Below are 14486 nucleotides of genomic sequence, written 5' to 3'. Positions count from 1 at the left end.
ATCGAGCACTTACATCAGGGGCATTTCTTCGACTAGCAGTACGAATGGTAACTTCGCAAAAACACTGCTGTTTTCTGATGTTCCACGATATTTTACATGGGCTCAATCAAAAAAAATGGATGCCCCGCAAGAGAGGGACACCAGTTGATGTGTGTCCCGGTTTATTCAAATCAAATACTTTGTGTCGTGTATATGCAGTCAATCCACTGCAGACTGAGTGTTTTTATCTGCGGCTGTTGTTGGTTAATGTCACCGGACCATTTTCATGCAAGATATACGTAAAATAGATGGAAAACAGTATCCAAAGTATCAAGACGCATGCCTTGCTCTAGGCTTGGTAGAAGACGGCAACCATTGAAACAATATGCTTGCTGAAGCTGGATTAAACTGTAGAGGATCACAAATTCGTCTACTATTCTATAGTACTCACTACAGGTTTCCCAGCCCGAGCACAAATGTTGTGGGATAACCACAAAGATTCAATGACTGATAATATATTGTACCGACATGGTAAAAGATGTAACGATCTAACGGTATTATTCAGCGATGCAATGTATAATAAAGCGTTGATTGCTTTCGAGGATCTTTGTTTTGCTGTTGTGAATTTACCCATCAGTCATTTCGGTGTGACATCACCGAATCGAAGTACATCTGATTTACTCAACACAGATATGAATCGTGAACTACAGTACGATACTGTAGAAATGACAGGCATTGTTAGTCGCAATGTTCCACTACTTAATGACAAACAAAAAATTAATTACGACCGCATTATACTCGAAGTTGCGGCAGGACAAGGAGGTTTCTTTTTTTTTTTGATGCACCAAAACATTCCTTATTTCGCTACTTCTTGCCGAGATACGATCAAAAAATTGCATCGCATTGGCCATTGCGTCTTTTTATGTAAATGTTTTTTGCGTCTTATTTGATGTAGGCAGAACAGCTCAAACAGCACTTAAGCTAATATTGAACATTCAAAATAATCCAGATGCATTGTGCAACATAAAAAAACAATCGTCTATGAGCATAGTGCTAAAAAATTGTAAAATAATTATTTGGGATGAATGCACTATGGCTCATAAACATTCGCTTGAGGCATTGGATAGGACATTGAGGGATATAAAAAATAATGATAAAATATTTGGCGGTTCTCTGTTACTCCTTTCAGGTAATTTCAGACAAACTCTTCCCGTTATTCTACGTTCTACTTATGCTGATGAAATCAATGCTTGCATAAAATCATCGCGACTGCGGCGTAATGTTGAAAAGGTACAACTGACGAAGAACATGCGCGTTCAAATGCTTCGGGATCCATCCGCTGAAACTTACTGTAAAAAACTTTTAGATATTGGCTATGGAAAAGTTGCTGTACATGAAAATACTGGATGTATAAAATTACAAACGGACTTCTGCACAATCGTCGACTCGCAAAAATATTTACAATTGAAGGTTGGAGCTCCGATCATTCTACTTCGTAAATTGAACCCACCACGGCTGTGTAATGGTACACGATTAGTAATTAAGAAATTAATGAAAAATATCATTAAAGCCAGCATTTTGAATGGAAAGTTTCGAGGCGAAAATGTGTTATTGTCACGAATTTCTATGATTCCTACAGATGTGCCAATTGAATTCAAACTGACACAATTTCCAATTTGATTGGCATTCGCTATGTCGATCAATACGTCACAAGGCCAAACATTATCTGTATGTGACTTAGATTTGGAAACACCATGCTTTTCCCATGGACAACTATATGTGGCATGTTCTCGCGTTTATTTGTGCTGGCTAAAGACGAACTAACCAAGAATATTGTGCACTCCATTGCGGTGAGAGAATAATCTTATTCTTATTGAACTAAAAAAAAATTTTCTAGAAAAAATATATATGGCAAAACAACGTTTGCTGGCTTTTCTTGTTATATATATAGAAAACATTTCTTTAAGCCTCTTTAAATCGATGTATGATAGTGAGCTTATTTATACAAAATAAAAAAGACTATTATTTGAGCAATGATGGAGAAAGAATTGACGATGCATTATACCATCTTGGAGATGCATATATCCAGATTAGTTTAGGAGTTGAGTTGAGCAAGATCTTGTAGTACAGTCACACAGATTATATAGCGTTTTTAATCATATACGCGAAAGGTATTAGAATTTTTTTAATCTATTAAATGATAGATTTCTTCTTCATTCATTCCTTAAAGAAAATTGTTTCAGCATTGAGCACTCATGGGGTAAACGTTTCGATCGGAGCGCTTTAATTTGGGTAAGGCATACAAAGGAGATTCTTTTTACTGGCGTACTCCTTAAGGTGTTGCTATGAAGATGGCGATCTGCTAATCTGCGAAGAACGTCGCATATGCCTCTTTCAATTTTTTTTTCTTTCCTCGTTGTGTAGAGATTATGGCTGCTGCAGTCTACATCCGATTTCATATTAAGCTGCGGGGCCATTTTTATATGCGAACTCACATACTTTTTGTATTAAAGACAGTTAATTCTATGCGATGTCAGCTTGAGGGGTGTTCAATCATTAACACAGGTGTTTTGTCTAAAGATAGATTCGATAAGGGATCCTTGCTTATTAGATTGCGTGATATGTTTTTTTGTCACCGCAAAATCGATGTCCAATTTGTTTCTGATAGTTATAATTGTATTGTACCATTTCCTTCCTTTAAGGTTAACGAGACGTAATCTTCAGTGGGTATGTTTGACATTGTATTTTTCTGCGGACATAAAACAACCCCCAAGCGAGTTTCAGAAATCCATGAATGGTCCTCAAAAGATTTCCCTTACCTGATTGTATTTTTTTAGATGTGGCCAAAAAGTAGTTATTGGCAAACCTGAGATGTAAGTGTTCTATGTGTTTTCTATAGTCAAGTCTCCAATCAAGAACCCTCTCTGGTTTAGTCGTGGGTTTTGTCGGCTGGATGATATGTACGTATAGCAGTACAAGTATATTTAAAGATAATACCGTGGGCACCATTGGAATTTCACAGTGTCGGTCATAGATTATGAATGACATGAATGAATTGTCACAAAATGCCAAGATATACCTCAGCAACAACAGGCGCCTCAGCAAAAGCAAATAACTGGGTCAATGTATGAGCCAGAAATCGAGGACCAACAGCAGCATCAAAAAATCTATATATAAAATATATAAATCTCTTCCTCTCTTTATCTTAAAGCGGACGGACGTGTTTTTTTTTGTGCGCACTACGTTTTTGTAAAATTTGTAATAAGCTTTCCATAAAAAATCGGTGTTTATTTCTTTTCATATATAAAAACAAATTGCAATTGTTAGATCCGTATCGCTTCGCGTGTGCAGTGCTCTGTTTCTTTATCTCCTACGGTGTTGCTTCTATTCTGTTGCTTCTACTCTCGCTCAATAGAGATTCTTATCTCTATTTCTTTGAATCTTACTAACTTGCACTAACTGCTCTCTTTAATCTCCCCCTTTCGTTTCCCTGGTACAGTGGTTCAAGGTTTCTTAATAATAAAATCAAATAATATTAACAAATTAATTATAAATTTTTTTAATAATTTTTAATAAATTAATTATTTAATTTTTAATAATTTTTAATAAATTATTTATTTAATTTTTAATAATTTTTAATAAATTAATTATTAAAATTTTTACTAATTATGGAATTTAAATTGGTCTGTGCATTGAAGTCTTGTAATAAGACAATCTCGTCTTCCCAGCCTACTGGGAAGCCATTGCTTTCCTAGCCATTGCTGGCTCTGTGAAAACGTTTTCCACGCTAAGTGTGCCGGGTTCACGGCCTCGGTTTCGGATGCAATCTCGCGTAGGTCTGGTCTCTTTTGCTGTGACGGTTGTCGTGCTGTTCAGGACGAAATGAGGTCGTTCATGAGGCAGACTAAAAGCGGATTCAAGGAGTTGATTAGTGGTTTTCGTAAAATCAATGACCAACTCTGTGCGCTCGATACACAGTTTAGTAGTCTTCTGAGAAAAATTCGGCTTCCGAATGTCTCGGAATTAATGAGCGATTTTCCGATATGTCTTCTGTGGCATCGCTTCAAGTGATCCCAGACCCAATAATTCAAACCCCTGTAACAGTCACCAAACAGGGTAATCAACTGTCCGGACCCTCGGTACGTACTGATGCCGCAGTATTAGTTACGGCGGCACCAAAACCCTTGCAGGTGATTCCACCATCGAAACATGTTTTTGTTTCCCGGCTTGTCCCTGATACTTCGGAAATTGATATCTCGGCTTACATCAAAGCCAAAGCAAAAGCCGACATAAAGGTGGTGGATATTACAAAATTCAAATATTCATACACCAGGTACACGTCATCTTTCAAAATACGTGTGCCTTTGCAGATGTTCAAGACGATTTGTTCCGCCAGCTTTTGGCCAGAGAACATTTTCGCCCAAGAACATAAGCCAAGTACGGTGAAAAAAAAGGAAACCAAACCTGTGGGTGTAAAACTCCCACATGTTACGGCCACTGATCAATCTTCCACCTCATCTTCCTCAATTTCAAAAAATTAATGTCTTCATTAACACTTACCTATCAGAATACTAGAGGGTTACGTAGTAAACTTCCCAAACTGTATTCTGATAGTTCTTTCTTTGCATCTCAAATTATTGTATTGACATAAACTTGGTTAAAGCCGGAGATCTTAGGCTCCGAAGTTTTTCCTAGTAGGTACACCACTTTTAGATCTGATAGAACTTTGCGAAGGGGAGGAGGAGTACTAATTTCTGTAGACTCCAAATTCGCTTCTGAAGAGGTAAAATCACAAGAGTTTGGTGACATTGAATTTCTTTGCATCGAAATCACTTTGTCCGATCAGTCTTTGTGTGTTACCTGCTCGTACATACCACCTTCGTCCGAACCGCCAACTTACTGGCAACATTTGTACGCTATTCGTTTGGTTTTCGATCGTCTGTCTGATGGTGACCAGCTGATAGCTCTGGGTGACTTTAATATCCCAGAACTTATGTGGTCAAATTTTGATAATTCACCGTCTTTACAGCTTAACTCCCACCATGACTTCCCTGAGGGCATGTTTGACATGTCACTCGGGAAAATTAACCACGTTAGAAATTCTTTAGGTCGGCTGTTGGACTTGTGTTTCGTTTCTGATCCTGATGGAATTACTCTTTCCAGAACTTTGCACCATTCTAACCCTGAGGATCCATATCATCCCACTCTTGAGGTTTCAATCGAAAATAATTACTTTATTCAGTTCAGCTCAGCCTTACACTTATAATACCCAATCAGCCAACCTTATATTTTGCCCATCTTTCGATCAAAGTGGTGTGTTATCGGATCTTTTTAAGGTCAAGCCAGTGTAATCGCCAGGCCCTGATGGAGTACCAGGCTGTGTTCTGAAGTACTGCGCCGAGGCTCTGTGCAAACCGCTCGTTAAACTCTTTAATCTATCGCTGGAAACTTCAATCTTTCCCCTTATGTGGAAGGAAACCTTCATTATTCAGCTGCATAAAAAAGGGAAAAAATCCGACGCTGCGAATTATAGAGGCATCTCTAAATTGTCAGCTATTCAAAAGCTTTTTGAAAAACTTATCACTTCACATTTGCAACACCTATGTAGTTCAATAATAACTCCGTGCCAGCATGGCTTCATGAAGCGCCGCTCCACCACTACCAACTTATTGGAGCTAACATCTTTTATCACGGATGGCTTCCGGAATGGCTTCCAAACAGACGTCATATACACTGACTTCGGTAAAGCATTTGACTCTGTTAACCATTCGCTTCTTATAAGTAAACTCAGTCTTTTGGGATTCCCAACTAATCTTCTTATCTGGATTTCGAGCTACTTATCAGGGAGAACCCAACGTGTTTTCTTTAAAGATGTAACCTCGCGTTTAGTCCGCGCCACATCTGGGGTGCCCCAAGGAAGCCATCTTGGACCCTTACTTTTTACACTGTTCATTAACGACTTGCCCCTTGCCTTAACTAATTCACTTGTACTTATGTACGCGGATGTTGTTAAGCTATGCCTTCAGTATAAATTCACTAGCGCCCAGTCTAGACTTCAATCCGATTTGGATAATCTTCAAAATTGGTGTTTATCAAATAACCTAAAGCTTAATGGATCGAAATGTAATCTCATGTCTTTTTACCGATCTAGTCCTCACCAGGCTATGTACTTTCTCTATGGGAACGCCTTAGAACGATTAACTTAGGTTAACGATCTAGGTGTCCTATTAGATTTGAAACTTAAATTTACCGACCATATATCTACCATGGTTAATAAAGCTATGGGTGTGCTTGGTTTTATTAAAAGATGGTCAAAAGAATTAAATGACCCGTACATAACTAAAACGTTATATACATCACTGGTCCGTCCGATTCTTGAGTATGGATCGTGTGTATGGAGTCCTCAATATGGAGTACACCAAGATCACATTGAATCTGTACAAAAAAACTTCCTTACTTTTGCTCTTAGGGGACTTAATTGGGATGCAAATCTTTACCTCCCCTCTTATCGTAGTAGACTTTTATTAATCAACTTACCATCATTAACAAACCGTAGAACGATGCTGGGTGTCATGTTTCTATATAATCTTATTTATGGAAACATAGACAGCCAGCATTTACTAACACGCTGAAATTTTAACGTTCCTAGTAGAAGGACTAGAAACTTTCGCCCTCTACTCCTCAGCCATTGTAGTGCGACATATGCCCAACACGATCCGTTCAGGGTATTATGTTCGGACTACAATGGTCTCTACCACATCGTGTCACTTTGTTCTACTAACAATCTTAAATCGCTTATATTAACCGCCTTATCTGTGCAACACTCTTCCTCGTGATATCTTTCTCCTAATCCTCGCTTATCTACCTCGGATCTATTCCCGCGATTTGAGCCGTAAGTTACGCGGCAGCGTCCATCGGTCGGTTGGACGGGAGGCTGTACGTATGCAGTGGGAACCGCGAAAAAAAAAAAAATAAATAACACAGGCCGACAATTTCCAACATTTTTTTTCCTCCACGCATAATTTTACCTGCTCCATAACCTTTAAGCTCACCTGAACCAAATTACAGAACAAACATAGGTTCTATCACCCACAGTTTCCGCGGTACACCTAAGAGAAGAAATTGATCAAATTTTACCATATATTGAATTATGTAGGCCGTGTAATGGCGATGTAAGTATCATTTTTGAAATGTATATGGATCAACTAAAATTAAAAAATGGTATCTGGCAGCAGTGGCGTAGATAGCTTTTTGATATGGTGGGGGGGGGGGGGGGGGGGGGGGGATATGACTCAGAATAATATCCTGTTTTTTTGTAAGTTTTATTTTACACTGCGATAATAATCCGCAATCTGCGATAATAATAATAATAATGCTGTACTGCACAGTCATCGCGTAAAAATGTGTTTCTTTTTCAATTTTGATTTCAATTTTGAAAAAGAAACACATCTTATAATTCTCAGACCCAAGGGGGGGGATTGATCCCCCCCTATCTACGCTACTGTCTGGCAGTTACCATATCTTTGGAATACTCATCCAAAGTTGAAATCTCAGATTTTCTACATTAATTTTTGGTCTTTTATGATTTTTTCCCAAACATTTTCCTATGGAATATTTTTATTTTCTTATTGAAATCAGTAGATCATACCATGTTTTAATTTTGGATTTAAGGAAAAACTTGAAATAATTTTATTGAATTTATTATAGTTGGTTAAACAATATTTTCGTCAATTAAATTGGAGTTTTTATACTAATAATATTTTCAAAATATGAGATCTAAAACTGTTTCTATCATACCATATTATTATTAAATTTTTTTTATAAAAGAAATATCATCGATACGATATTTTTAAATTTTCGACATCCCTATTTAGAAACCGTTAAACATGGATGTTTCCATACAGCGCAACAAGTTTTTCGACCAGAAATTTTCCTGATATAGATTGGAAGATGAGGAGTTTCCGCCTTAAACTACATTTACCTGCGATGAATGACTATGGCAATGTAGAACATCAATTGTATGGCAAGGGGGGAAAAACCTCTTATACATTCTTGTCACCTTCAACAAAAGTTCCAAATGTAACATGTATTATCTAAATAAATCAGGAAATGTGTCTTAAAAAAAACTGGGATATCTTCGCATACCATGAAGTGACAGAGAAAAATAAAATACGCTCTGCAAGGATACAAAAATAAAATATAATCGAGGCTTTGCTTACATACTAAACATCAAAAATTAAAATTCATGAACAACATTAGAGAAAATGTAGCTTGGTTGGGATCACTTATAAACCTGCTCTAAGGCAGCTAAATACCGGTTTATACATATATTGTATCGAATCCTTATGAAAACCGATCCTTATGAAAACTTCAGTACCAGTGAAGTTGAAAATGTACATATGTATCTTTAAAATCGCCATTGTATAACAAAACTATTTTTAACTCATATGCCTATAAAAATGTAGAAGTGATCAGTTGCCTAGTTATAGATGTATGTGGATATACAATATTACTTTAGAACTGCATTGAAAATCAGCTTTAAAACTGAGAGACTAGATCGCATTGAAAGGGTAGACGGAAATTTTTATATCCAGTCAGGATTCTACTAATTTTCTAATTAGTATTCTAATAATAAAAGTATTCCAACAATTAATACCTCTATAAAGAGTATTAAAATTTAATGTGTTTGTTGCATACAACTTAAGTTATGATTATCCCCTTTCATTTTCTATTTATTTAATCCATTCTTTCCTAATCCGAACAAAGTGAACGAGTTTTGTCAAAACTCAAAAGGGGACTGCATACATATATGTACATATGTATGTACATAACATATAACCTACCCGCCCCTATTGAAGTTGTTTGCTTGGATCGACATATATGTATAATGACGACGATATATCGTGATTAAACAAAAATTTTAGCCATAAATTTTGCACAAATACGCTTCCTTCTCTTCCAGAAAAATGTTATCCACATTCATATCATATTCTTATCCCCAAAAGGAGCAACAATAAAACAAAACCAAAAATGTAATACATTAACCAATAAAAATAAATAATACTACCGAAATTCTCTGCAAAACTGTCTTAACGGAAGTCCATCTGTCTTTTCGTCGATCCACAATTAAATGGAAGCCAAGATCAGCATCCTGTAATCTACATATATATGTGTGAGTTTAAATAGATGAACCATAGGATTAAATTATTACTTACGATGGCACTGATGTAATATACAAAATTAACTTTTGATAATCTTCTTCTTCCAAAAAATGAAAATTATTATTGTCCGGGAATATAATCAAAGGGCAGCCATCGATGGACCGTCCTCCAGTGATAATAACATACTGGGAATGCAATAACTCGGCCACATCCGATATATTTAATATACCATCGCCGCTCATTGCAGATTTGGGATTAATACTTGATGCAAGAGTGTTGAATTCTGCTGTTGGTTCTTGAGCATTGGAATTATTTGCTAAGAATGCATCTTCTGAATTAGGATTCAAATTTTTTGACTGATAATGTTTCGATGCATTTGGTAGGGATTCAAAAAATTCCGCCTGAATGGAAGTGTCGCTGCTTACTGAAATTTGGAAATCGACCAGGTTTCGGCTACGTATGTAGTTGTGTCTGACAAAATTTTAAATGTGATAGGCTGAATGAATCTGCATCCGTATCTGAAAATAATTATTCTTATTATTCACACATTTTTTAAAAATTTTTTATAAATTTTTAATTTATTATATAATATGAGTCTCTTGTAAACCTAAATAAGCATTTATGGTTTTTACATTTTCTATTGTTATTGCTTTTTTACCTTTGGAGTAGGGTTGTATATGTGATTTTTTTGATATTTTATCATATAGTTTTTGCCTAAATATCGAAAGCACGATTTTTTTAGTATTTTATCATTTGTTTTTCTTTATATATGGATCAGTAAGGAATAATTTTTTTTGGCCTAGAAAAAGATTCATAAATCAAATAATATTCACACTTTATCGAATTCCGTGATTTGGCTTTTCTTTGAGTTTGAAATAGCATTCACATAAGATTAACACAATTTACAAATACATTTTACATTTACATTTTACAGTCGATTTTAAAGGTTCTTGTATTTCGATTTAGTTTGTTTCGAAACATAAGGCCTTTTAGAGTAAGTTAGAATAGAATAAGAATGTTTGAGAAATGAGAGAAAGAATATAATGTTTTTGTAGGTTTAAAAAATGAAAAACTAAAATTATTCCATTATTTTTAAAGAAGCTAAACTCGATTGTTACAATACATCTATTGGCCAATGCTTACTTAACAAAAAATATTTCCTTTCTCTTAACTTCGGACCGCCCGACGTTTATGCACCCTTGTAGTGAGGTGACAGTTTATATTATAACTTAATTACATATATTTAGGATTAAATACATATATATTGGATATAGTTCGCCAGTCACACCACATCTTAATCAAAATTAAAAAAAAAGTTTGAAGTCGATAGCTATAAAAGGGACTAGTTTGCGTAGAAACAAGGTAATTCTGATCAAAAAGATACATACCTTTTAGGGTCGGACAGAAAGGGTCGTTGCACACTTTTGACCAAAATTATAATACCCTCTGCAAGGGACAAAGCGACAAAGAAAGCAAATGTTATGACCAACTCCTGGTCCTACGGTCCGCCAATCGGCATGGGTCTGGCTCCGGCAACCAGGGCCGTGGTTTCCCTGACCCTTCCCATACAGACCGCTAACAAAAAAAATAAACATCCAACATATACTAAACAGCACATGTTAGACGTTTCACAACACTAAATTCCACACAACATTTAAATTCAAATACTAACATACTGAGACAAACTCCTAACACTCATCCTCACAAGACTAACACGGGATCTCTGTCCTACTCCTGCTGACCTGGAGTAGTTGGGCCTGCCCTCCCTTCCGTAGCGGAACGCTGGCCATCTCGTGCGTCCGCCCCTATTTCTCTCCTCTCAATCCCCTCCTACTTTCCCATTATCCTATCCCTAACCCCCAACTTATCCTCTACTCAGTCTTCATTGTTCCTTTCACAATTTATTAATCAATTTTACAAATGATACTTAATTAGTTTTTATCCTTTATCTTTTTTTTTTTTCTCTTCTATTCCGACGCTTTGGTTTCGCTCATGGCTTAAATCCTCATCATTATCCTGATATTATAATAGAGTCACTTTCGCCCGGATTTATATCCCTACCTAAGAGAGCTCTCCTTAATACGTAGGGACTACCGCCAAAACCAAAAAGGAAATTTACCGAATATCTTTGGGAAATTGCCAACCGTTAGCTCCAACGGCCGCGATCGGAACTTACATTTATGTATAAAATAAAGGAACAAAATAAATATATATATATAAATAAAAAAAAACAAAACAGATTAAAAAGAAATAACGGAATATTTGAATGAAAATACATATACAACACAAGAAAATTAAATGAGTATAAAAAAAAAATAAATAATAAATAACTATCAATAACTAGAAACAAATAATCTACAAAGGCAAAAACGGTTCTCTCGGAAGATTTTAAAATCCCCGTCGGATTTCCAATCAGCTACTCTTCAGGCTTCTTTCCTTGTGGGCGGATTCCGGCCCCGAGAAGATAAGGCAATTCTCCGGATTACGGCCAACCCGTTATACGCATAGAAGGAAAGAGCCTCTTAGCCTGCGGTCCGTTCTCGGTGGGTCAAACCAACACCTGCAGCCGCACTTCACCAGCACATCTCAGGCCCGGCTTCTATTTTCCGCCAGGCGCCAAAGAAACTGCGGCGCCAAAAATCGATAGGAAAAAAGGGGGGGGGGATCAAATGACCGTTGATTCTTTGATTTTTTTATATCTTAAGTCCCCAAATAAATATGTGCCAGGCCTAGTTTCGTTTCCTTCCCGGCCTGGCTTCTTCCCCCGGAGATGCGAGTCTGGTCGGTCCTGGAAATGAAGAAGCCCATTAATTAAGGCTCTCCCTCCTGGACCGACCACTTACCTGATCTTCCTGCCGATCCTGCTTCCCGCTTTTTTCTCCTTCAGTTCCGGCGAAATTATATTTTTTCCGCGTCACCGCACATGAGAAAGCTCTTTCTCCTCTTTTTTTTTTTTTCTTCCTCTTTTTTTTTCTTATGTGCCTGCGACCGCACCGCTTGACCACTGCCTTTCAATTCACCTTCGATCTTTACCTGGCATGGTCATTCGGATCGGACCGTTGTTCCGGACCCGATCCGTCCCAGGTCATCACCCTCTTTTCAAAAATTTCCCTGCCCGGGACTAGGTGGCAGCCCTGTCGCCCTTTTCTTCCCTATGTGGCAGCCCTTTTCTTCCCTATGTGGCAGCCCTGCTCCGATTGTTTACATCGGCCACAACAGCCACATTAGCATTTTACGCTTATTAGCGTCAAATGACAATGGAAAGATGGACGATTCGGCTCTACTCTTTGGATCAGACCCATGCTCGGGAGGCGGCTCTGGACCCTATCTTCAGCGCCCAACGTGGGAGACGACCCCTCGGATTCTCGATGTCACTAGGCACTTAACTTCTCTCCGCCGGCGTCTTCCTGTCCCGCAAGTATCTCCATGTCTACAAGATGCCTGATTTATGTTTTCCTCTCTCTTCCAGGCACCTCTCCGCTGGTCGTTACCTCCTCCCTTTCTTCTTAGTGTCACTGCCTCAGATCCTTTACGTGGAATACTCCCGCGGTCTTTCCGTCCAGGTTCTCTAGCTCATACATATTTTCGCCGATCGGCCTTCGGATTCTGCATTTCACGAACTTCCTTGCGAATTTGGCATTGAAGCTCTTCCCAAAGTCGCTCAAGACGAAATTCCTCCGGAAGACTTCCTGGCCAGGCCGAAACCGAACCACTCGCGTCTTCCTGTTATAAGTTCTTGCACTTGCTTCATGTGCCCCGTGCAAGTTTCTCCTTACTGCGTCCCTGATCAAGGCGATCCTGTCCGACGGCGGCAAACACAGGAGCTCATTGTTCTCCAGTGCCTTTATCCTTCTAGCCACCTTATAGTCGGTTCCATCTGTGAACCTGTGCTGTCCAAACAGGGCAAAGTGCGGGGTTACCCCCGTCGCCGTATGCACTGACGTTCTCAAAGCTGCTTCGATTTCCGTCAGGTACAGGTCCCAATCTCGGTGGTCCTCGTCCAGGTATACCCTAATGGCGTTCAGTACCGACTGGTTCACCCTCTCTGCCGCATTCGACTGAGGGGAATACACTGCTGTCCTGACGTGGCGGATGTGGAATTCCTGTATCATTTCCTGGAATCGCTTTGCCACGAACTGTTTCCCATTGTCCGAGTGAATGGTCTCCGGCACTTCAAAGGTGTGAAACACCTCACCCACCAGGAACCTAACCACCTCTGCCGTCGTTGCTTCCTTCATGGCTTTCAGGAACACGAACTTGGAGAAATGGTCTACCACAATAAAGATATACGCGTGCCCTTTTCGAGATCTCGGATACTTCCCCAAGAAATCTATGTATAGCTTCTGGAATGGTCTGTAGGTTACAGTTTCGGCTCCTAGACCTGGCCGCGGGCCGCTATTCGTAGGCTTCGTCTCCTTACAAGTCCGACATTCCCTCACAAAAGCCCGAACCTGAGCCACCATTCCTGGCCAATAAAATCGCTGCCTTAAGCGATGCAGGGTCTTTGCCATCCCTCCATGAGCCTTATCGGGCGGGGAATGCGCCTGGTCTATCATGGCCGCGCTCAGTGAGGCCGGTACCCACAACTTCCAAGTGTTCTCCTCCAACTCCACCGCGCTTTTACATTCGGTCCTTTTGAACACGAAGCCATCCACAATCTTCACATCCGGAAACCTATCCTTTTCCGCCTCGAGCAACTGCTTTAATTCCATGTACTCTTGAGATTCAAATTCTGTGGTTTGGAATCCGAACATCCAGTCTTCCTCTGGTTCCTCAACGGCTTCCACCATTCTGGAGAGCGTGTCTGCCACCACGTTCTCCGATCCTTTGCAGTGCTCGATTGCCATCTGATATGGTTGCAGCTTGAACGACCACCTCGCTAACCTTCCGGCCAGGTTCTTGACGGACATGATCCATTGTAGGCTCGAATGATCCGTGATCAGCTTACACGGCATGAGCTCAATGTACGGACGAAAACGTTCCATCGCCAGTACGGCTGCCAAACATTCTTTCTCCGTCACGCTATAGTTGCGCTGCGCTGGGTTCAGTTTCTGCGAAAAGAAGGCTATGGGACGTTCGCTTTTGTCGTCTTCTATTTGGAACAGTACCGCTCCTACTCCGGTATCTGAAGCATCGCACTGTACATAAAACATCCTTTTAAAATCCGGATGTCTCAGAACCGGTGAAGCACTCAGCGCCTCCTTCAGCGTCCTTACGGACTTCTCCGCCTCCTCCGTCATCGCGAACTTGCCTTTTTTCAAGGTATCCGTGAGCGGCGCCGCCAGTTCTGCAAAGTTCCGTATGAATCTTCGATACCACCCTGCCATCCCGAGAAACCGTCGAACC

At 39.2% G+C, this 14486-nt stretch overlaps 1 protein-coding gene across 12 annotated transcripts in view; it reads right to left on the bottom strand.

The window, feature by feature from the left end:
- Nucleotides 1-14486, bottom strand: part of LOC6496680 (guanine nucleotide exchange factor DBS) — a 136077-nt gene that overhangs the window by 87856 nt on the left and 33735 nt on the right. For 3 of the 12 annotated variants that reach the window (XM_032455624.2, XM_032455627.2, XM_032455628.2), the window contains exons 1-3: nt 9773-9851; nt 9195-9658; nt 9047-9137 (exon numbers count right to left, since the gene is read on the bottom strand). In XM_032455624.2, coding sequence (XP_032311515.1) covers nt 9047-9137; nt 9195-9382 — 279 coding nt within the window. In that variant the 5' untranslated portion in view covers nt 9383-9658; nt 9773-9851. The other 9 variants (XM_032455630.2, XR_006507213.1, XM_044715301.1 and 6 more) reach the window with 7 other exon arrangements.

This window comes from Drosophila ananassae, chromosome 3L (assembly GCF_017639315.1).
Source record: "Drosophila ananassae strain 14024-0371.13 chromosome 3L, ASM1763931v2, whole genome shotgun sequence".
Taxonomy (NCBI): domain Eukaryota; kingdom Metazoa; phylum Arthropoda; class Insecta; order Diptera; family Drosophilidae; genus Drosophila; species Drosophila ananassae.
Note: the sequence above shows the minus strand (reverse complement) of the source record. Positions and strands in the feature narration are given on the sequence as shown.